The 23,923-nt window shown below is 52.8% G+C and overlaps 1 protein-coding gene across 1 annotated transcript in view; it reads left to right on the top strand.

Moving 5' to 3' along the window:
* The first annotated feature begins 492 nt into the window (after positions 1 to 492).
* The window catches only part of RIN3 (Ras and Rab interactor 3), a 135,573-nt gene continuing 112,142 nt past the window's right edge, over positions 493 to 23,923 (top strand). Inside the window, exon 1 of the mRNA XM_061395138.1 lies at positions 493 to 631. Within this exon, the coding sequence (XP_061251122.1) occupies positions 588 to 631 (44 nt within the window). The 5' untranslated portion in view covers positions 493 to 587. The remainder of the gene's footprint in view (positions 632 to 23,923) is intronic.

A 23,923-nucleotide genomic window follows, 5' to 3' on the forward strand; every position in this document is an offset into this window, starting at 1 on the left:
GCCTGCTTCGGGCAGGAGGTAAAGCGCGAGAGTGCTCTGCGTAGAGCTCTCGGCTTCCCCACCTGCCGGTCCGGAGCGGAAGCGCCTTGCGTCCCACGGGACTGTCCACCAAGCTGCAAACTTTTCTCCAAGTTTTTCTCCCCGGTCTCCGGGAGCCGCCGGGGCGGCGCAGGCAGCACCCCGCGGCTGGGCGCTCCGACCCGACGCCGCCCGCCACCAGGCCCGGCCCAGCCCAGGGGGCGCGGCTGCGGGGTCTTCCGAGGGCCCCCGGGGGTGGGGGTGGGGGGCTCCGGGCCGCGAGCCGCTGCCGAAAGGCTTTTGACAAAAAAAAACCCTTGACCACCAAGGCCAACCTCTTCCTGAAAGCCCCGCTCGCTCCGATACAGGAAGTGGAGGGAGCGAGGGCCCCAGAGCGCGGCGGCGGCTGCGGCGGTGGCTTTCCGACTCGGCGCGGGGCTGGCGGCGGTGCCCGCCCGGGCCCTTCCCCAGAGCAGCAGCGGCAGGGGCATGCGGGCGCCCGGGCCCCCGCGGCCCGCGCCGCCCGGCGCCTGAGCCCCTGCCTTCACGGTCCCGGAGCTGCCGGCGGCATGATCCGACGAGCCGGGGCGCCCGAGCGCGCGGACCCCGTGGGGTAAGTGCGGAGCCGCGGCGCCCCCTTCTCCCTCGGTGTCCCCGGGCCCCTCTCGTTCCGCGTCCCTCCCGCCCCCGAGAGCGCTCGGAGCTCCGGAGTAGCGCGGCCGCGGGACTTCGGGGTGTTGGACTGAGACCGAACCCCTGGCCACGGCTCGGGCCGGTCCCCCCGGTACTGCGCGGAAGGGGGCGGCCCTGGTGCCTCTTCAGGACCCAAGACTTGGCGAAACTTTTAAACCCAGATGTTGCTCGCCGGAAAACCGGCCGGCACGTCCGGGGCTAGGTTGGTGGGTATCTGAGGGTCGTCTCTATCTGTCAGCCGAAGCGGAGGGGCTGTGTGATCGCGGCCCCCTCCCCGGGTTCTGGTCTCGCCTGAACTTCAGATGCGATCACCGCGGGCCGGGCCCCTCTAGTCTCTCGCGCCCTCCGCTTCGCCTGTGTCCCGCGCGCGTCCTCGGGTGCTGGCGCTCGGCCGCGCGTGGGGCCGAGGACCCGGGTCCCCGTAAGTTTGGACACGCCCGCGGCCTAATAGCCCACCCGCCCGCCAAGACCGAGGACCCACCGGGATCCCCTCCCCCACCCCTCTTTTGGATTCCCGGACAGTGACCTTCGGACCGGCCTTTGCGAAGCCTGGGGCTTGGGGAGGGTCCAGGGCGCACGAACTGCGCGTGGCCTTAGGAATCCCCTACGGGAGGGAGGAGGCGCTGCTTGGAATGCATGAAGCCAAACCGGTTTGGGAACCGGCTTTCGGGAGGGGTCTCCAGCGTCTGGTTTCTTGTCCCCCACCCCATCTCGCACCCTCGGACTTCTGGACATTGCTTAGGGCTGCCCTCTGAAGTAGATTCTTTCGATCAGCCCAGCCCAGCAGGCGCCCAGGGAAAGCTTCAGTGGGTTGAAGAGGTTCCTGTTCAGAGGCAAATTACTGGGCAAACCTCTTAGAACCTTTCTGGGGATGAAGGATGGTGGGCGCCCTGGGGGAAGCCAGGCTCGAGCGACTTCTGTGATGGGCACCCAGTTGCTGCCTGGCCTAGCTCTGTGACCTCAGCTCCGCGGGCCTCAGTTTTCCCCAGTGGTAAAACCAAGCGACGGGCTGTTCTCGGGCAGCCCCGAATTGGGGAGCAGCTGGAGGTAACTGGCCCTAGGCTAGTGGGAGGGGTGTCTCAGAGGAACCGGAGAGCACTAGGTCCGAATGCCTCCGCCCTCCCCCTCCCCCATTTCCGTCCTAGCCTGGATCCTTTCCCTTGGAAGTGGAAAGACAATTGTCATCCGCTGGAGGAACTGGAAATTTTGTTGGGGAGGGCGCCCCCCCAGAACCAAATATCTACCACATCCAGTACTGATGGGTGGACCTAGGAGGAGATTCCCAGGGAGGAAGGCGAGGTGAGGGGCCAGGGTCCCGAACTCTGTGACTTCCTATAATTGTCCCAGGTTGACCTCTCCTTACCCACTTCCTCTTGCCTTTCTCTGTTTATTACTGGGTCAGTTATTAATACTTAACCTCTCTGTGCCTCATTACTTACCTAGAAAATGAAGATAAGTAATAATAACTACCCTTCAGAGTTGTTTTGAGGATTAAATGAGATAATGCATAAGAAGTTTTGCACCTGGGGCGGAGGGCAAACTTTTAATAGTTATTATTATTACGGCTATTATCATTTGTTGATAACCTCTGTTTGCCGATTGCTTAACTAGGATGGGATGGCCTTGGCCTCATCAGTAAAATGGGGGTAATAATAACACCTGCTTCTTAAGATTGTTATGAGGATTGTTAAGAGCTATTTAAGTAGCTATCCACAGGCAACCAAGGATTAACACACCAGTGCAAGCTTACTTTAAACTGTGTGGGGCCCATCCATCATAAATAGTAATTGAATATTGGTTTGTTGCTAAAAAAAAAAAAAAGTTGCTTTATTTAAGAGGATCTTTGGAGTTGGAAGAGTTCTGAGATAGTATCTCATTTAACCTTGCCCCCAGTACAGGAATCCCATTGACAATATTCCTGAAAGGTGCTTGCATACCTCCAGTGATGGGGAACTTACCACCACTGTGGTAGTCTTTCCAATAGATATCAGAGAAAATCTGCCTTCTTCTAACTTGTACCATTAGAAACCCTGTTCAGAGGGACCCAAACCTTCTTCACTCAAATACTAGATGGCAGTTCTCAGTCTCACCCGGGCATCCTCTGTCAGCCCCTGAGCTGCACATCTACCCGTGTTACAGTACCCAAAGATGATGAGGGGCAATCATTTTTGACCCCTTACCCCCAGGCCACCCCCAGAGCCTGCCGACCACTCAGGGCTGGCTTCCAAGTCTTTAGCTGAGCTCAGCTTTCCACCCGGCTCCCAAAGCCCCCTCCTCCTCGTTGGCAGGAGATGGATGTCCAGACAGCTAGGGGAATGCCTCCCACCCCACACCCAGAGGCTTGGAGCGGGTGGCTTGGATGTCAGCCCCCTGGAACAGGAGTATGAGGATTTTGGCAAGCAAGCTCCGTCTGCTTCTTATTGGAAACACCGGCTGGGGAGAAGGAAAATGCAGACAGGCTGCCCAGTACTCTGGATGCAGACGCTTCTCTTCCTCTATTCATTCAGTGTTCATTCCACAAGTAGTGTCTGCGTTAGATGGAGGAGGGGCCCAGCCTTAAACCGAGCCCCTGCCGGCTTGCAGCTGACCTTCCCAGCAGGAAAGACAGAAAGTTAGGGTTAGGGGTATGGGAGCCCAGGGGAGCTGTTCTGGAGCAGGTGGTTAGGGAAGGCCGCTCCAAGAAAACCCTGTTTAGCTGAGATCTGAAGGAAGTGGGGAGAGTGAGTCAAGCCCCTGAGGGGTGGGGGGTGGGGTTGGTGGTTGGTGTGTCTGACACCGGGAGGCCAGGGAGGCTGGAGTGGAGTAGGGAAGAGGACAGAAAAAGGCTAGCCGGTGGGGTACAGGCTTTGGAGGGTGCTCTAGGTGAGAGGGGCCATGGGTGGGGTTCGCAGAGGGGTTACCTGACTTGTATTTGGATTGTATTGAGGGCAGATTGTGGGGGGAATAGGGGCAGAAGCAGGGGGGCCCCTGTGGTGGCTGAGAGAGAGGGCTGGAGCCGGGGCAGTGGGCAGTGGAGACATGAGAAGCTGGAGCCCCAGGCTTCGCTGGTGGGTTGGAGGTGAGGTGAGGCTGCTGAAGCTGTGACTGTCAGGCGACCAGACGCCGGACAGTGGCGGGGTCACTGGGGATGTGTGTGCTCAGAGCCCATACGCTTTCTCGTGTTTGATAAATTAAGGATCTGTTTAAGATTTTATTTGAAAAAAGAGCCCACTCTTGGAAAAAACATGGCCATCACAGACCTCATCCAGTCCCCTCGTATGACAAGGAAACGGAGACCCAGAAAGAGGAAGTGACTTAACCCAAGATCAGGGGAGCTGGGCCCAGAACGCGGGACTCCTGAGCCTTGGGCCTGCAAGGGGTTGCCAGGGCAAGGCCCCAGGCTTGAGAGAGCCCTGGCTGTCTCCCTCATGCCTGATCCATTGTAGGGGTCCTGCCAAACGCCTCAAGGAGCCCCTCAACCACTTCCAGCGCTAAGGTGGGGCTTTTCCTGGGTGAGGCCCACCCAGAACAGGGTCCAGTGATGAATTCAGGGTCCTAGCTACCGCTCAGCTCGCTGACCCCAGTTTCTTTGCTGTCAGGGGCTGATGCTCCCAGATGGTCCTGGCTGGCCCTCAGCTGGGATGCCCACCCCCTTCCAGACCCTAAAAAAGACTGACCCACAGGAAGCAAATGATACCTCACCAGCTTAAGCAAAAGGTACCTTCCTTCACTTCAGGCCCTGAGAAACCCCAGTGCACCCCTGGGAAGTGGAAAGACACCCCTGGGAAGCACATAGGAGGGCAGGGAGTAGGGGTGCAGGGGCCGCTCAGGATGGGAGAGTCTCAGCATGTTTACTCCTGGCCCCCTTCCCATTATCCTTCCCACTTGACGGGCCTTATCCTGGGCCCGGGTCCCTATTTTGTCATCTTTACTCAGGCAGCAAGTGTTAAAATACAACGAGATCACCTGCATTTTAATCCAAGAGATCAGGAAATCAAGTCAGAAACCAACCAGGAATGGGCTTGGTATTTGAAGGGAGCACCCACCCCCGGCCCCCCTCGGGTCTCCCAGGAGCTCCCTTTTACAGACAGGCATCTGGGCTGGCCTGCGGCGAACACAGTTGGCCTCCCAGCCATGGGCCAGAGCAGAGAGAAGGGAAGAACAGGTCCCAGACAACCACAAACACCGTCCTTCAGACCCGCTCACAGATTCCATCTGTCACGGCGAGATTCTGTCCTGAGAGTCGTCCCTCGGTTGTGTCATCCAGGCAGTGACACATAAGCGGAAGTGGGTGGGCAGCCGGGGAGCGGGTGGGGGGCAGGTTCAGGGGAGAGAAGTGCCCAAGCCAAGACTTTGAGGTGGGAAGTGTAGAGTGGGCCTGGGAGGGAAGGAATCTGCCCGCCAAGTTATCAGGCAGTGGAGTTGAAGGGAGCAGGGAAGGCCAGCTTTGGCCAGGGAGACGTTGGCAGGAATATGAAGAGGACTGCTCACCGGGCCCCATTCTTTGCCCAGGATACTCTAGGGGTTCGGGGCACCTGTGTGCCTAGAAAGAGCCCAGTTATGGGGCAGGCGACCCAGAAAAGACCCAGGCCAGCTCTGGATCACAAATAGACATGCATCTTCGCTGAAAGAATGGGGTCAGCTGGGTGTACAGGATCTGGGGGGACCCTGGCTGGTCAGGAAGGCTTGTGGTCCACTGAGAAGCTGGGAAAATGATGTGTGTGTGTGTGTGTGTGTGTGTGTGTGTGCACGTGTGTATGTCTATCAGTCAGGGTTGCCAAATTATCTTTTCCAGGGCAGCACTGTTCTTATTCTGAGATTAGGTCTTCTTGCTGTATTAAGCCTCCTTTCTTTTATGAAATGATCGGGCACATTGATGGTAGTTGTTAGTTTTTAATGTCTTTTTGGCAAAAGAAGAAGTTGCTGGAGGAAAGTCTGAGAAACACTGCTTGAGCTGCTTCAGTGGAATTTATCCATTTTGTTCCCCCTTCATCCCCTCTCCAGAAGGTCGGCCTGGTGATATGGCTCTTTGCTGATTTTGAAGATGCTTCAGGACCTGCATGCTAAGAACATCAGTAGGGCTGGAGGATATCCTAGGGTCCCACACTGCTCTGGGGTTTGGGGTTTTTTCTAGGGAGTAAGTAAATCCCTTACTCTCCCTGGGCCTCAGTTTCTCTACCTGAAAAATGAACTCAGTAATCTCTAAGACCCTGCTCTATCTGACTCAGTGATTCCCTGAATTACTGGCCAACAGGCAGCAGAAGCTGGTATCCTGGAGTGCTATAGGAGTGCCAGTTGGAGATGAGACAGCTCTTCCTTCCTCTGATGTTTCCTCTGGAACATAATTTCATAAGAAACAAAGACCCAGAAAGGAGACTTCTGGGTCGTTACCCTGATCAAGTGCCTGGAAGAAAGTGTCTTTTCACTGGTGTGGGGTGATTTTTGAAAAACTCATTTTGAAAAAAAAGAAGTGTACTGGTTTGGGGAGCCCGCTTTGGGGAGAGGCCCCTGGCTTCCTGGTAGCACTGGCCACCTGGTCGGTGAGTTGGGAAGGCTCCTTGGAGGGGCTTCTCTGAGTGTGAGTGGATGTGCACGAGTGGGCCCTGCTCTGGCCCGCTGGTGTGGAACCGTGGGGGTGCGGACGAGGTGGCAGGCGGCCTGTTGTCACGGGGTTCCTGGCTGGGAAGGCTGCTCCTGACAGGGTTTGAGAGGGGCATGGTCTGAGGAAGGGCTCAGGACGGGGGGCTGGACAGGCCCTTCAGCTGAGGGAACGGGGTCCCTGATAGGCAGGCCCAAATTCCTCACAGCATCCCCACTGTTGCCCCGACAGAGCCAGGCCGTCCGTGTGCAGGAGGGAGGGGGGCCCAAGGACACACACACACACACACAAACACACGCACACACACATATACACACACAGTTATACGGTGAAACCAGCCCTTTGCCTCCTGCCAGGGCAACCTTAGAAGAAAGGAGGTGGATGGGTACAGAGGAGGCCTTCCCTTAGCTGGGATGTCTACAGGGCAGTGGGAGGGCCTTACTGACCCCATACCCGTGTGGCCGTCAGCCTCAGGCCTTGAATAGAAGGATCTGGAAACCGCCGGCATGACCTCTGCCTCTGTCTCTCCTCACCTGCCAGTGAGGCCCCCCAAGCAGCCGCACGCTGGTCCCGAGACCAGAACAGCCCTGGTGATCAGGAGCTCTGAGAGTGAAGGCAGGGTCCCTTGCCCCGTCTTGCCGGTAGCTCCTGGGGGTGCCCCTAGCTCAGTCTGTAAATGTTTGAAGACCCACCCAGCCTGCTGTGAAATGTCGGTTCCCTTTTAGAAGAAACGGCCTCTGGAGCGGTTGTGGTCAAGGCCTGTTGCTGCCTTCTGTGCGCGGCACCAGCGCTCGCTCAGGCCACATCCTATGGGGAAATGGCGCCCGCCCGAGGTCGAGGCCCCCTGCCTCCCCTACCTGGAGCCAGGCAGCATACGATTCCCCTAGAACCTGGTTCCACCCGCCAGCCTGGAGCCCTGGGAGGCTCAGGATTCCAGGAGAGGGAGCTGGGAGCGGTGAGAGGCTGCCCTAGAGGGGCCCTCCTAGGGGACACTTACCTCCATGAACGTGGCCCCCATTTCATCACTGACTCTGGGATCTTTATCAAAGCCAAGAAGTTTTTATTCCCTAGTTAAGACATGGGACTTCAAATGCCAGACCCCATCCCAACTCCTTGACTAACAACATTCAATACGAGGTGTCAGGGCTGATGAAAGGGCCTGTTTCCTCAAGGCAGAAAGAGAAGTAAGGGGGATGGAGAGGGACAGCCCAGAAGAAGAAGAGGAGACCCCAGGGGTAGCAGAGATACATTCCCCTCCTGCACAGATTTTCCCAGGGCTGGGTTGTTCCCTGGGTTAATAAATGTGCATCTTCACCCACCTCCAGGGACCAAGGAAGTAAAGGACTTTGCATCTGAAATTCACAATCTGATGATCTCTGGCTAAAGGAGAAAGTGCTCAAGAAGGAATACACTGGGGATTTCTTTCCCCACCCACCGTAGCCCCAGCCCCCTTAATCTCAATCAGTGACAGAGATGGATACTGTACATTTCCCTGGGGATGCTGCAGTTCAAGGGCTTCCTAGGTGGTGCTAGCGGTAAAGAACCCACCAAAGCAGGAGACATAAGCGATGCCGGTTTGATCCCTGGGTCAGGAAGAGCCCCTGGAGGAGGGCCTGGCAACCTGCTCCAGTATTCTTGCCTGGAGAATCCCCAGGGACAGAGGAGCCTGGCGTCCTGGTGGGCTACAGTGCATAGAGTCACCAAGAGTCAGACAACTGATGCAGCTTAGAACGCACGCGTTGCGGTTCAAAGCAAAGACTTACCTCTCTACCAATGGCACCTGATGACAGCATTTGTTATGCTTGCTTTTTTCTGTTCATGTCATTTTGACAGAGCAACTGTCTAAGATATATTCAGGTTTTTTTTCCCCCAATGAAACCATCGGGGAAACCAGTGAAATCTCAGCCATTCTCACCCATCCATCCATGCAGCCAGCTCTCCATCTCTCCATCCCTTTATCCCACCATCTGTTCCCCCCCCACAACCATCCATTCAGCAAATATTGGTTGGACATCTAGGAGTTTTCAGTTCATCTACTTGGGAAAGTAAGCGAAATATGCACCTAATTGTAGGCCACTGTGTACAAAGGTGCTGAAGCTCTGTTACAGTTGGCTGTGGTGAGCAGGAAGGACTCCCTGGCAGAGGTGGCATCTGGATTAGGTCTTGAAGGATAAATAGGAATTTTTAAAAAATTATTTATTTGTCTGTTTATTTTCAGCTGTGCTGGGTCTTGGTTGCTTTGTGCAGGCTTTCTCCCGCTGTGATGAGCTGGGGCTGCTCCTCGTTGCAGAGCACGGGCTCTTCGGCATGTGAACTCGGTGGCCGCAGCTCCCCAGCTCTAGAGCACAGGCTCGGTAGTTCTGTGCACGGGCTTAGCTGCTCCACTGCATGTAGGATCCTCCCGGACCAGGGATCGAACCCGTGTCTCCGGCACTGGCAGGCAGATTTCTTTACCACCAAGCCACCAGGGAAGCCCTGGATGAGTGGGATTTTAACTGAAATCGGAAAGGGTATCTTAGGAGAAAAGCACCAAGAGGGAAAGTAGAAAGGACAGGCTGTGTGTGGGAGCTCTGAAGAGCCTGGTTTGGGGACAGGGAAGAAGGGTTCTTTGTGCGATGGGCCTGGAAAGGGAGTCGGGGCCATTTGGCTACAGGTGGAGGAGCTGAATTTGACCACAGGTCTGCTCTGCCTCTTAGAGCTGGGCAACCCCAGGCAAGTCCCTGCCAGGACACCTTCCTCTTCCTCCTCTCCAAGCAGAGCGATGATCCCTGCCTCGCAGGGTTGTTACATGAGAGGATGTTCTTAGTTATTTGGGCTGTGAGACCAAGTAAGGGCTGCTGCCTGTCTGTGTATGGTGTGTGTGTGTGTGTGTGTGTGTGTATGTGAGCCTGTGTGCATACGCATGCTGTTGATTTTCAAAACAATATTTTATATCTGAAGAAGTTCACACATAGACATAAAAAATAGTAAAATGTAAAGCATCAAGCACGTCATTTTTTGAGGCTACCCTAGTCCAGCTGCATGTTTCTTTCATGTGCATCTCTGGTCCATGGTTTTGAGCACTGTGTATTTGTTAGTTTGTGTTCCTCTTTGTTTACTGAGTGTTATTTCCTGTACGTATTTCTGCATGCCGTATGTGGAAGTATATTGTCTAACTATCATCTTTGATGACCTCATCATATTATGATCATATTAATGGTTGGACTAGACATAGACACATGTCAACTTTTTTTCGAAGTTCCCTCTGTTTTAAATGAAGCTCCTGAAAACTTTTATGGGTCTGGGGTTTGGGGACCATTTCATTGTCATCTGCCATCATCTTGGAGTATTTGAGTTCAGGGGTGAAGCAGAGCCTGTTGATTGGCCCCCTGAATTTTAGTTGGGTGTAAATTTTTAGGTAAACACATCCCAATTTCATTTCAGCTAGATGTGGCTATGAGATTAGGTTTGGACAGAAAAATATATGGGGAATAAGGTTTGCTTGGTGATGTCCTTAAAGGGAAGGCTCATGCCCTTCTCTTTTCCTCTTTCCTCTTGGCTGGAATATAGACATAATGGCTGGACTTGAAGCACCCATCTTGCACTCTGGGGTGAATTTGAGAATGGAAGTTATGCAGAGTAGAGCAACAATACAATATATAAATATAGTAAGGCTCTCAGACATGTTGGTGTATCATCCCAGCCCTGTATTACTTACTCAGATTTGTGTATGAGAGAGGAATACATATCTACCTTACTTAAATCACTGTTGTTTAAAATTTTCTATCACAGACAAAGTTAATCCTGACACACAAAAAAATTTATCCCTTGCCACATGGAACCAGAGTATATGCCAGAAACGCTAAAGCTGCTTTTCAGGGCTACATGCAAGCCTTTATTTCCTAGTGGAGGTGAGAAGGAGGCAAAGGGGGAGAGGGGACAGATGTTTTGCATAGACTAAGACTCTTATTTCAAGGACTACATTGCAAACTTGTTTTTCCTATTGGGTGTTTGTGAGTTTTAGATTTCACCAGAAGCTTCAGACTAGTTATTCTGGTTTAAGTTCTGACTCTCAAACTTCACACTTTGACAAGGCTAAATACTGCTGAGCAAGGCAGCCATGTCTCTTCCCTCAGCCTCAGTTTCCTCATCTGTACTTTACTTTTTCCCAAATATGTTGGCTTTTAAAAAATATGTATTTATTGGCTGTGTTGGGTCTTAGTTGCAGCTCACAGATCTTTGGTCTTTGTTGCGGCATGCAGGATCTCTAGTTGAGGCATGTGGGATCTAGTTCCCTGACCAGGGACCGACCTCTGGGGCCCCTGCATCATTGGAAGCCCAGAGTCTTAGCCACTGGACCACCAGGGAAGCCCCCTTCATCTGCGCTTTAGATGGAGAAACTTCCTGCCTGTGCCGATGTTCTGAGATTGGTTCTCCGACCAAACCAGCACAAGAAAGGCTGGGGGCCTGCTCCGAACAGTGCTTGCTTGTATCCTTGATGGCTGCCACCATTCATTTATTCTTTCATTGCTTCTTTATTGAGCACTTACAGGTGCCAGGCTGGGTTTGTGCTGACCGCTGGCCACTTAGAGGTCTTGGGTGGTCACCTCACTTCTCTGCTCAGCCTTGGGAAAGGTTTGCCCTGAGATGGCCAGGGCTGGCCTTCCCTTTTTAGGGGTAGAAAAGACCCATTTGGAGCCTGTAAGACCCTGCTCTGAGCTGCCCTCCCACAGCCCAGGATCATGCTGTCCATCTACCCCCAGGTATGGGGAGGCCTCGAGGGCCTTGGTCTAAGAGGCCACAGGTATTATCCTGGGATTGAGCAGAGTGGGCCGTCTTGAAAGGCTAGGCAATTGCCTTTGAGGTAGTTTGAAAGGCAGGCAGGTGGCTTCTTTCCACGAGCCAAAGTAGCCCCCATCCTTGGCCCTATCATTGTCAGGCATCAGAGCTCAGTGTGGGTCTGGTGACCCCATAATCCAGCCCCTGCTCACAGATAAGGCTCAGAGAGGGGATGTGGTTGCCCCAGATTCTCACAGCTGGACCCAGGCTGTTTCCACGGCTCTGTGCAGGCACCTGGGCTGCTCCTTCACGTGAGGCCCTAGAGGTGGGGGGACAGTCACATCGGCGTCACTGGCTGCCTCTCCCTCCAGCCTCTGGGTAGTGCTGAGCTCTTTCCTGCCTCAGGGACTAAGCATACACACCCCACCTCCAGCCTCCTGCAAAAGCCTTCCAGGCTCTCTAGCCTCTAGGGCTGTTGCGTACAATTGTGCAAGTTGCTCACTGCACAAAGGCACCTGCTGAGAGAGGAGCAAGGGGCCCCTGATGTTTCACTCTCTTGCCAAGCCCTGTGTGATGTCAGGTGTGTGTGTGGGGTGGAGGAGGGGTTGTCTGCATCCATGGGAAGCAAGAAGCATCTTTTCCTAATTTACACAGAGGTACCAGGACGCTGGTCAGCGAAGACCCATCAGCCCTGTCCGAGCCTCGCTTCTCACGCTGTCACGGTGTATTCTGTCTCTGTGGCTCCGCTAGACTGTAAGCTCTCAGGGCAGAGAGAGTGACTCCTCCTGACAGGTGTGGTTGCCAGATCCACACTGTCCTGAGCATAGAGTGCTTGACTCAGAGAACGCTCAAGCTAAGCAAGAGTAAGGGCTGGAGAGGAGTGTCCCACACAAGGCTTTGTTGAATGAATATATGGCAGGTTAATGCCCAGGAGAGAGGTGGGGAGGGATTGACCAGGATAGATCAGACCAGGCCTCTGGGAGATGGGAAGGGGCCTGCCAGGAGCTTGCAGAGGAGGCTGTGGGCTATGCAAGCCTGAGCAGCAGAGTGAGGAGCGTAACTGGGCAGGCCTTTGAGCTCAGCTCTGGGTGGGAGGCCCTGAGGGTAGAGGCTGTGGCAGGAGAAACCTGAGCCATGCCTGGCCTGGCCCTGGCTCCACTCTGCAGGGCCAGGGCCAAGCGGGCACAGTGTGGGTATTTGCCAAAGCGCCAGCTCCTCCCCAGCCCTTAGACCCCCACCCAGCCGAGTCCTGGAGCCCCTGTCTAGCCTGCACGGCATTGGTCCAGCAGTTACCTGACAACTCACCCTTGTCCCAGAATCCCCAGTCTTGTGGGGCTGCAGGAGCGGCAGGCAATGCAATGCCTGAACGATGCAGGATGGTCCCCTGGACTGCTGGGGTCCCCGGCTGGCTCAGGGGTGTCCCACACAGACTAGAGCACATCTGGGGGAGCTTTGCCGGGGAGGCGAGAGCTGAGCTGAGCTGAGTGACATCTGGGAGTTTCCCAGGTAGCCACGGGGGATGGGGTAACCAGCATGGCCTGGTTGTGGGTCCACAGCCCAGTGTGCCTGGTGTTTGTGCTGTGCACGGACCAGAGGTGACCTGTGCGGGAAGAGGGGACAAGACACCTGAGGCTCTTAGGCTGGAACCTGTAGACCCTGGAGACTGAGACAGTCTCGTCCCCCCATTTTTAAAGTTGGGCTGTGTATTGGTTTCCTAGGGCGGCTGTGATAAAGCAGCACAAACTGGGTGGCTTACAACAATCAGAGTTTGTTCTCGCCATTCTGAAGGCTGGTGTTCTGATCAAGGTGACGGCAAGGCTGTGCTCCCTCTGAGACTCTGGGTGGAATCTTCCTGCCTCTTCTTAGCTTCTGGTGGCCCTGGCGGTCCTTGGGGTCACTTCACTTGCAGCTGCATCACTCCAGTCTCTGCCTGGTCACTGGGCCATGTCCTCCCTGTGTGTCTTCTTGTCGATCCTCTTCTTATAAGGACACCAGTCATATCAACTTAAGGTCCCTCCTGCCCCCATTCTAAAATGACCTCATCTTAACTTACATTGGAGCTTCCCAGGTGGCACTAATGGTAAAGAACCCATCTGCCAGTGCAGGACACCATAAGAGATGCGGGTTTGATCCCTGGGTCAGGAAGATCCCCTGGAGGAGGGTATGGCAACCCACTCCAGTATTCTTACCTGGAGAACCCATGGACAGAGGAGCTTGGCGGGACACAGTCCATGGGGTCAAAAAGAGTCAGACACGACTGAAGTGACTTAGCACGCACATCTTAACTTATAACGTTGGCAATGACCCTATTTCCAAATAAGGTCACATTCTGAGGTCCTGAGGTGCTGGAGGTTAGGACTTCAACATGTCTTTCTAGGGATACAGTTCGACCTATAACAAGGTAGCATTTATATGGAGTAAGCATCTTCTGTGAACTTTTCAATACATTCTGGTAAACATCGACTGTCAGGTAACCACTACTGCAATCAAGATATAGAGCAGTTCCATCACCTTCCAAAGTTCCCCTGTGCACTTTGTAGCCAGCCCCTCTCCCGCCCAAACCCTGGCATCATCACTCGTCTCCATCCATGAGTTTTGATGTTTCGAGAACTTCACACGCATGCTGCCTTTGAGTCTGGCTTCTTCTGGCTGAAGGCATTGGAGACCCATCTGTGTTGTGTGTCTCAGTATTACTTTCTTTTTATTGCTGAGTGTATTTCATTGTCTGCATGTATCACAGTTTGTTTATCACCCGCTGTGCCGCATTTGGGTTGTTTCCAGTCTGGGGCAATTGCGAATAAAGCTGCTGCAAACATTTGTGCATAAGGCACAGGTTTTGTGCAGGAGTCACATGGATTGCTTGCACTGGGCTGCTGTGTGAAGAAGGGCATGGGGTTTGGGGGAGAAGCACATGGGGCAGAAGCTACTGTTGGGGTCGGGGTGAGCAGAGATGGAGGCCTGGACCAGGGTCTTGGCAGTGGGGATGGGGAGACAGGGCGCCCCCAGAGTGTATCTAGGATGGAACCTGGTGGTGGGTTGGGTATGCATCATGAGGCAAGGAGGCTACCTTTATTACCTCCTGCCAGCCCGCACTGCACCTGCCCAGGAGAAGATGCCTGTTGTGTCCCACCATGGCTGTCTGGATATGAGAACGTTGAGAGGGGAAGAGTACAGCTTAGCCGTTAGGCCATGGAGCAAACCGTCAAGGTTCCCATTCTGTTCTCCGCCTCAGTTTCCTCATCTGTAAAATGGGGTACTAATAGTTCCATACTCTTAGAGCTGCTGTTGTATTACATGAGTTAATGCATGTAAGGAGCTTGGACCGAGTTTGACACGTAGTAGGTGTTCAAGAAATGTGAACCATGTCCCGTGGTCTTTGGTAAGGCCTCAGTGCCTACCCTCTTGTGCACTCCACTTGTCCCCAGGTCTGTCCTGTCTTGCTGTGAGATCTTGAGCTGGCTCCTTGCCCTCTTTGACCATTGCTTCCTGCATTCATGCAATGTGGAGGCACAGAGCCCCCACTGTGTGCCAGGCTCTGTGCAAAGCAGCATGTAGCCCAACAGCCTCCCACAGTAGGTATTTCATGAAGACTTGGCTGTGGGTCCTGCTCACAATACTGTCGGGGGAGGCTGGTGAGAGGCTCTCAGAACACAGGTTTGGGGACTGCCAGAGGCTCCCCTGCAGCTCCTACAAATACCGTCTTCCCCTTTTCCCCTCCAAATCTGTTCTCTGCTCCTAACAGGAACTGCCCATGGTGGCAGCTGGGGAAGCCTCAGCAGCTATAGGGTGGATGCCAGGTGGGGCCCTGGCCTGGGCTCCAGGGCAAGAGGTATGCTGGGTCCCAGTTCAGATGACACAGCAGCTCGCTCCCAGGCTCTGACAGATTCTGGGTTGTGAGCAGGGTTCATGGCCAGGTGGGCCACAGTGGGGGCCAGCCTAACGAAGGGACGTTTGCACCCTATCCTCATTACTCACAGATTCTGCATTTGCAAATCGGCCTGCTTGCTGAGGCTTATTCATAACCCCCAAATCATAGTGCTTTGGAAGTTGTTTACAGCCCTGCGCAGAGTGATGAAAAATCTGAATATTCTGACATGCACGTTCTCATCTGAGAACAAGGTGCCTTCTTGATTCCGTCCTCGTCGTGGTCTGTTATGTTTTTCGAGTTCTCCTGCTTTGGGTTGATGGTTTCGCTGTTTAAAATGTCCCCCAAGTACAGTGCTTCTCTGCTGTCTAGGGTTCCTGAGGGCGAGAAAGCTGAGACGGGCCCCGTGGAGAAAATAGGGGTGTTAGAAGAGCTTAGCTCAGGCACGAGTTAGGCTGTTGGCCGTGAGTTCAAGGTTAATGAATCAATGATACGTATTAAATAAGGTATCTTTAAATAGAAACACACATAAAACAAGATGTGTCCTGATCGGGGGATGGAAATGTTGTGACCAGCGGTTCATGGGAACCTACCCCTGTGTTTTCCCCAGAAGCAGTGGTTCTGTTTCCACTAACTCAGTGTCTGTGGAGAACTTTGTGGAATGTACCGACCACAGATGCTGAGAGTGGACTGTGTGTGCATCGGGTAGATAAGTCAGTCCCAGTCTCTCCACTGCACTGTCTGAATGTCTCTATCAGCAGTTCATTCCTCCGGATTAAGAAGTGCCCGACTCGTGCATGGTCTCTCTTTAAAATGCATGAGTCCTGGAGGGTAGGCACCATCCCTCTGTCCCCGGGCCTTGGTCCTCTCTCCCTCCAGTGAAATTCAAGGCTTGGAAAGAACAGTTTTCAAAGAGGGGAGCAGTCAGTGCTAATATGTCACATTCTGTGATTCTCACAGAAGCGTCCTTCTAAGGAGCAGAGTTTTGATCGAGGCATAAAAATCGGGGACCTGTGGTATTCATGCTGCTGCTGCTAAGTCGCTTCAGTCGTGTCCGACTCTGTGCGACCCCATAGACGGTAGCCCACCAGGCTCCCCCGTCCCTGGGATTCTCCAGGCAAGAACACTGGAGTGGGTTGCCATCTCCTTCTCCAATGCATGAAAGCGAAAAATGAAAGTGAAGTCGCTCAGTTGTGTCTGACTCTTAGCGACCCCATGGACTGCAGCCTAGCAGGCTCCTCCATCCATGGGATTTTCCAGGCAAGAGTACTGGAGTGGGGTGCCATTAATAGTTACAGCAGTTATGTGAAGCCCCTTTGCTTGTTTGTTTTTGTTTTTTTTTGGCTACACCGCAGGGCATGTGGGATCTTACTTCTCTGACCAGGGATCAAACCTGCACCTCCTGCAGTGGAAGCGTGGAGCCCTAACCATCGGACTTCCAGGAAATTCCCCAGGCCCCTTTGCTAAGTGCTGTTTCTCAGCTAATCGTCACAGCCCCGTGAGGCTGGGGTTGCAGCGCCCAATTTACAGGCAGGGAAACTGAGGCACAGCAAGTGACTCAGAGGAAGCCCTCGGCGCTCCGTGGCAGACTCGGAACCTGAATTCAGGTTTACCCGAGTCCAGAGCCTTGGCCTTTGCCCCTGAATTCCCTGTATCCCTGTGTTGCATCCCAAGATTCCAGGACCTGCTGCGTGTCCTAGATCCAGGTGTGCCTGGTCCTGGACGGGGGGTTGCTGCTGGACCCTCCCTAGGCCTGCTGAACCCCCACAGAGGGGGTGACCTCCTAGCCCCCTCCCCCAGTTGGCCATATATGATGGACCAGGTGAAGAAACTCAGAGGTGCAGAGATGGGGGCCTGGGGCCGCCTTCCAGTCTCTCCCTTGTCATCCACTGACAAAGTCACACCCTGTAACCTCCGCCCTCAGAGTCGCTGTTATTGTTGTTCCGTCGCTCAGTTGTGTCCAACTCTTTGCAACCCCATGGACTGCAGCACGCCAGGCTTCCCTGTCCTTCACCATCTCCTGGAGTTTGCTCAGACTCATGTCCACTGAATCGGTGATGCCATCCAACCATCTCATCCTCTGCCGCCCCTTCTCCCGGAGTCGCTGGGAGACACTTTAACCTGGGAGGGGTGGAGTGTGTTTCTTCTCTCCCCACTCCAGTGCCTCCCAAAGGCCCCCAAAGGTAATGAGCCAGAGGCCTCGGCCTCCTCCGCTCTTGAAAACTCACTGCGGCTAACTTCCCTTATGCTCAGGCATCAGGGACCGTGCACCCTGTAAAGTTTGATGGGGGAGGGGACCCAAGCCCTAAAAAGGGCACAGCCCTGGAGGTGGGATTTTGGGGGCGGGGGTGGGATGTCCATCTTGTTTTGGGAGGTGGGCCTGGGCCCAGGAGGTGTGCTGTCAGACAGCGTCAGGACTGCCGAGCTGGGGCGTGCACAGGACCCCGCAGAGGAAATGCGGTCACAACAGCTGTGAGGTGGGTCGCAGGGTGACTCAGTGTCGCCAGGGGCTGGAGGAATGTGACGCCGCAGCAGCTTCCTGCAAGGTGCAGATGTCCAGAGCCTGCCTCCTGGGGGTGCAGGCAGTGCCCCAGCCGGGCAGCATCAGGGGTTGGGTCAGTGTTCACCCCTGAACCCTGGACAGGCCCTGGGCGTGACCCCACTTCTGGTTTAGAAATGGGGGTTCATTTTGTCAAAGCACACCCCTCTGACTCTGCTCATGTTTCACCCTTCCGGCAAGCCTCTGAAAGAGGGAGGGTAAGTATCCTTTCGCTTATCTCATTAGTGAGAGAGCTGAGGCCCAGAGAGGGAGGGAGGCTTGCCCGAGGACACACAGCCAGCCTGTGGCTGAGGCTGGAACAGAGCCCGGCCGCCTTTCTGGGGTAGAGCATTTTGGGGTAGAGCATTTCCTGCACCGCTCAGAGCTGTCCAGCATTAGTCGTGTCCGCAGTGACCACAGACAGAGCTACTGTGAAGCTCCAGATGCTGTCGGCATTTTGTCCTCATCGCGGCCTTTCGGGGTCTGTTCTCAGTCTCATTTTACAGACCTTGAAAGGCCGGTCTCAGAGGGAAATTCAGTCAGGCCCCAGACACAAAGGGTGAGGGAAAGAGAAACTTAAGCTTCTCTTAAGTTAGGTAAGGTCCAGCGGGAAGGTCTGGGTGAGGGCGTGGAGAGCCCGCGTCTCCCCTTCTGGGCTGAGACCTGTCCACCACGGGGCCCCTGCTCCCTCCTCCTACCTCCCGCTCCTAAACCCTGGTCAGGCCTGGGAGCGAGGGTCGTGATCTCCTTTGCATTTCCCCCAGATGATGGGGGAACCGCTGAGTAAGCAGCAGCGGGGCCAGAGGCCAAGTTCACGGTGGGACTTGTGGGCTGCCACGTGGCAGGGGCGATTCTGGAGGGAAGGAGGCCAGCAGGGGCCAAGGACGGGCCTCCCCAGAGCTGACGGGCCTCCTGTTTTCCAAACCTGGCCCACGTGGGGAGGAGAAGACAGCAGAAGGAAGGTGGGCGAGGACCCCGGGAGCTCTGTAGGGACAAGCCTGGGGAGGCCTGGGCTGGGATCCATGTGCAAAAGGGACCTTGACCTACAGCCAGCCGTGGGGGCGTGGGCAGCTCCTGAGAGAAGGGGACCTTAAACCCGGAACAGATGACCGAAGACATGGTCTCCCTGAAGAACTTTCCAAATTGGGCAATGGCTAATGGTCATAGCACTGACATGTGTTGTCTTTTTTTTTTTTTTTAATCTTTTTTCTTTCTGTCTAACTAAAAACAAATCCCGCATACAGTATATGAATTCACACACACTGAAAAGATTTAAACAGTAGAAAAGTCTAGACCCGCATTGTCCAGTACGTTAGCCACTAGCCTCATGTATCTGTTTTACAAATTAAATTAATTAAAGTGAAGTAACAGTTGAACTGGCCATAGTGCAAATGCTCAAACCAAGGGCAGCTGATGGCGACTACACTGGACAGTGCAGACACAGGACGTTTCCATCACTGCATTCAGTTCTTTCAGGCAGCACTGGCTGGACCACGAGCAGGGAAAACCCTGCCAGCTGAAAAATAAATTCTGGAATCAATTTGGTTCCTTTGGACCTGTTTTATGTATTTAACTATGTCTGGGTATTCACCTTTCCCAGACGCAATTCTTTCTGGTCTGCCTGGCTCCTTGGCCCTATAAGTATGACTGTAGCCTGCCAGGCTCCTGTATCCACGGAATTCTCCAGGCAAGAATAGTGGAGTGGGTTGCTGTTTCCTGCTCCAAGGGATCGTCCTCACCCAGAGATCAAACCCATGACTCCCGCATTGCAGGCAGATTCTTTACCATCCAAGCCACCTGTTAGGCCTCATGAGAATGATATTTTGCTTTTTTTCCAAAAGAGGAAACTGAGACTCAGAGAGCTAAGGGACAGGTTGGAACACATTTGTTTTCTAGGCACAGAGGCCCTTTTCTTCCCTTGGTGTGTTCGGGGTAGCTGAGGGGCAACCAGGCTGGGGCTCTGATGATCTTTTCAACTCCCTGCACCGTTTCACTCAGTTGTATGTGAAGGAGAGACCCTGATGGGCACATTGATCTGGGAAGTCTTTCCCCTGGCCATCTTTTCTTCCATTTTAATTGTTTCCTCTGAAATGTTCGTCCATTATTTTCTGATTTTCATAGTAATACACACTCAGTGTAAAAATTTGGAATGTGGAATAACAGTGTCAAGAAGGAGACAGAAATCCCTCAATCCCAGGATTAAGAACCTCTCATGGACCAGTTTATACTCCCACAGGCAGAGCAGGAGCATTCCGGTTCCTCCATGGCCCCAGTCCTTGGTCATGTGGGTCTGCCTCATGACAACTGTTCTCACAGGCTCCTGAAGTTTTAATTCCAGATTCTCTGATTTCTCTGCTCTTGAGAAGCTTTTCAGATGCTCACTGGCCATTTGGATGGTCTCTGTGTTGAGTGCCAGCTCAAGCCTCTTGCCCATTTTTCTATTTGTTATTATTTGTCTTGTTTTTTCCTTATCAATGTGTAGAAATTCTATGTATAATCTAGTTCTGAGCACTTTGTGTTAGAAGTATCTTCTCCCACACAGGGCATAAATTTCACTGTCTTGATGGTATCTTGATAAACAGTCTTCATTTTAATGCAGTCAAACTTAAAATTTTATTTAAGGTTGAGGTGTGTGTGTGTATGTGTGTGCACCGTTTTAAGAAGTCGCTTTTCCATCAGATTATGAAAGTATTCTTTATTTTCTTCTAGAAGCTTTTTGTTTGTTTGTTTTGCTTTTTACATTTTATCAGAACAGAGTCTTCCTGGAACTGATTTTTGTATAAGCTGTGAAGAATGGATCACGTTTATTTTTTTCCCATGCAAATAGCTAGTTGTCTCAGCACATTTTGTTGCAAAGTTTGTCCTTTCCTCAGTGTTCTACTGTGACCATATGTACCTCAAGTGACTGTGTTGGGGGATCTATTTCTGAACTTGTCTTGTCTAGTCCACTGACCTATGTGCCTGTCCCTGCCCCAATACCATACCTTCTTCATCACTGTAGCTCTATCATAAGTCTTGATTTCCAGCAGCCCAAATCCTACCCCCTTCTCAAGTATGTCCTGGATGATCTTGGCACTTTTCACAGAACACTTTTGGGGTTCTAATTGGAATTGCACCGATTCGTTCAATCAGTTTGCATAGGATTCATACCTTGAGAGTGTTAAGTCTTCTGCTCTGTGGACGAGATCTGCCCTCCGTCTCTTTCTTGTATTGTATGTTTATAATGTTTAATAATCATACATTGTGAATAAGAGTCTGGAGGGATTTCGCAGGGTGATTAAGAACACAGACTCTGAGATGGCCAGGGTTCCAGTCTCAGCGTGCCACTTTCTGTAGCTTCAGTGAGTTGCTTAATTTCTCTGTGTCTCAGTTTCCCCCTCTGTAAAATGGGAGCAATAACCGGCGTTATCTTGTAGGGTCATTTGAAAAAGTCAACTTAGTTAATGTATGTGAAGCAGTTAGAGCAATGCCTGGCACAGAAATCTCTGGAAACGTTATTTATGTTTGAGTAGGTAAAACATTTGCAGGATTCAAAATAAAAATATATATTTTAAAAGTTGTGATTTTTTTCAAATGGTTTAGGATTGAAAGGACATCTTTATAGAGGTTAATGCCGCAGACTGCATCAAGGCTTTTTCTGCACTATTTCAATATTTTCATGTTTCTTGAATGAAAAAAAAAATTAAATGAAATAGCCTTCCCACCTTTGCCCCCCACGTGCCTGTTCCCACCCCTGCCCCACGAGTTGTTAGTTTCTTGTGTGTTCCTTCAGAGTGACTTTTTGCAAATACAAATAAGCCTTTTTTTTTTTTTTCCAACCAGAGAGCACAGTCTAGACGCTCTTCTGTACTTTGCTTTTGTCACTTAAGGACATATCCTGAAAACCTTTCCGTGTCAGTATGCAGAGAGCTTCCTTGTTCTTTTTCTTTTTTTAAGTTGCATAGTATTTACAGAGGCCTTATGTTTGTTGATTTGTTGCTGTTGTTTAGTCACTAGGTCGTCCGTCTGACTCTTTTGCGACCCCGTGGACTGTAGTCCACCGGCTCCTCTGTCCATCAGATTTTCCAGGCAAGAATACTAGAGTGGGTTGCCATTTCCTTCTCCAGGGGATCTTCCTGACCCAGGGATTGAACCTGCATCTCTTGCATTGACAGGCAGATTCTTTACCACTGAGCCACCCCAAGAAGGCACAGTTCTCTAGATCTGCATGTACAGAACTCAGCTCAGTTTCACATCTGAAACCCCGTTAACGAGAATTTTTTTTTTCAAAGTTCCAAACTGCTTTGATCGTTTTTCAGATGGGTGATATTGTCCCATGGTTGAAATCCAAAAGGTGCAAAAGGATGTACGGTATTTATTTCTGATCGTGCTGGGTCTTTGTTGATGCATGGCTTTTCTCTAGTTGTGGCAAGTGGGGGCTACTGTCTAGCTGCAGCGTGCAGGCTTCTCACTGCAATGGCTTCTCTTGTTTCAGAGCACGGGCTCTAGGTATTCCATCTTCAGTATTTGTGGCTCCCAGGCTCTAGAGCACAGGCTCAGTAGTTGTGGTGCACGGGCTTCGTTGCTCCGAGGCATGTGAGATCTTCCTGGACCAGGGATGGAACCCATCTCGTGCATTGGCAGGTGGACTCTTTACCACTGAGCCACGAGGAAAGCCTGGCATCAGAGCACCTTAACGTGCACGTATCACAGAGATGCACGGGGCCTGTCCATCACCCTCGGTGACTTGGGTTCTTGTCCCCACTGCTTTCAGCTTCAGTCTCAGCCAGAAGTTGGTACCCCAAATTCTGTCTTCTCTAGTAACCACTTCCATGTTCAGTGAAATTTCCCAGGAGTTTTTAAGGGGGCGGAGGGAGGGAGGGAATGTCAGTGCTTTTTCACTGTGTGTGGCTATTATTGTAAGTATTATTGTGAAAAGTCTAGAATGGTGTCGGTCCATAGTAGATGCTCAATAAATTACTGGATGAATGAATGTATGATAATAACCTCAATGAATGTTTGCTGTATGTCAGGCACTACCCTCAACAATTCCGTAAGGCAGTAATGCTTATGTTTCCCATTTTAAATGTGAGGAAATTGGGACAGAATTGTTTGGTCATGTGCCAAGGCCACCATGCTGGGATTCCAACCCAGGCTGTCTGGTTCCCAAGCCCATGCTTAAACTGCTAGTCGACATACCCCTCAAGGCCTAATCGCACATAGCACTGGGGCCAGAATGGGTACCATCACCTATGAAGCAGGTTCTGACGGCAGTGGACAGTCCTAGCCTAGGCTGGGATTGGGGGAGGGAGGTCAGCAGGATGAGCAGGCTGACCTGCCCATCAGGCTGGGTTCAAGGGACTGGCTGGGGTATGGAAAGAGACTGGGACCCGTGAGCCAAAGGTTATAGAGGGAGAATGGAGGAACTGTCTCCCAGTTCTGGGAAGGCTGTGGGCATCAGGCAGGCAGCCCGGAGGGCAGGGCTGGGAGCCAGGTGGGCCTGACACACACCGGGCAGCAGAGGCCTGCAGCACACAGGTGTGGAAAGTTTGAAGGCCGTGGACCCACTCGATCCCTTGATGTGGGCTGTGACGTGCGAGCTGAGACAGCCAGACCTGTTCTCAGCACTTCCGGGGCCCGGAAGACTTGCTTGAGCTGACTTCCCCTCGGTGAGGCTGTGGGCAGGGGCCCTCCAAGTCTGGTCCCAGCTTCCCAGGGGGCACCCACCGAGGGTCGGGGGCTTAAGCTGCACCCTATGCCCTACCTCATCTCAGAAGGCCTTTTGGTCTCCCAGTGAGGAGACACCTAGGGAACTCTCTCACAACAGATCCCAGGCACCGTTCTTGGAGCCCCAGTGACTGTGGGAACCCACCAGGGCCTCATGCAGTTATCTGGCCCATGGAACTGGGCTGGAAGCATTGGTTGAGCATTTGCAGATTATATACATGTGAGCAATGCTGATTCTGCGACTAGCTGCCTCTCTTCCGTCTCCACGTGATTCCAAAGGCTGGGCCAGAGGTGGAACCAGGCGGCAGCTGTGGCTCAGCTTTCACAGGTCCAGGAAAAAGCATTTGGTGGAGCGGAAGCCACAGAGAAGCTGGCCTGGCTGCCTACCTTCTCTCAGACTGTCTGCTGGGCCAGAGCCAGTCTGGCTTGGCAGAGAGACTTCAGATGGTATGAGCTAGGGGTCTGCGCATCACGGAATGCATAGTGCTGGAAGAAACCCCAGTCTCAGGTCTCATCCACGCTCAGACAATGCATAGCCCAGTACCCAGCCCGTGGCTGACAACAGTAGGCGATCCCAGCAGACTTTCTCTACCGAGCCTTTAGTGTAATAGTCTGGGCAGCTGCTGCCCATCAACTGGAGTTCACAGGGAAATTCAACCTACTTGCCATTCCAAATCTACAGCAGTCTTCTCATTTTACTGAAGAAGCCGCTGAGCCTGGAGATGGGAAGTGAGTGAGTGGCCAAAGGTCTCAGCGTGAACAACAC

Source organism: Bos javanicus, chromosome 21, assembly GCF_032452875.1.
Source record: "Bos javanicus breed banteng chromosome 21, ARS-OSU_banteng_1.0, whole genome shotgun sequence".
Classification (NCBI taxonomy): Eukaryota; Metazoa; Chordata; class Mammalia; order Artiodactyla; family Bovidae; genus Bos; species Bos javanicus.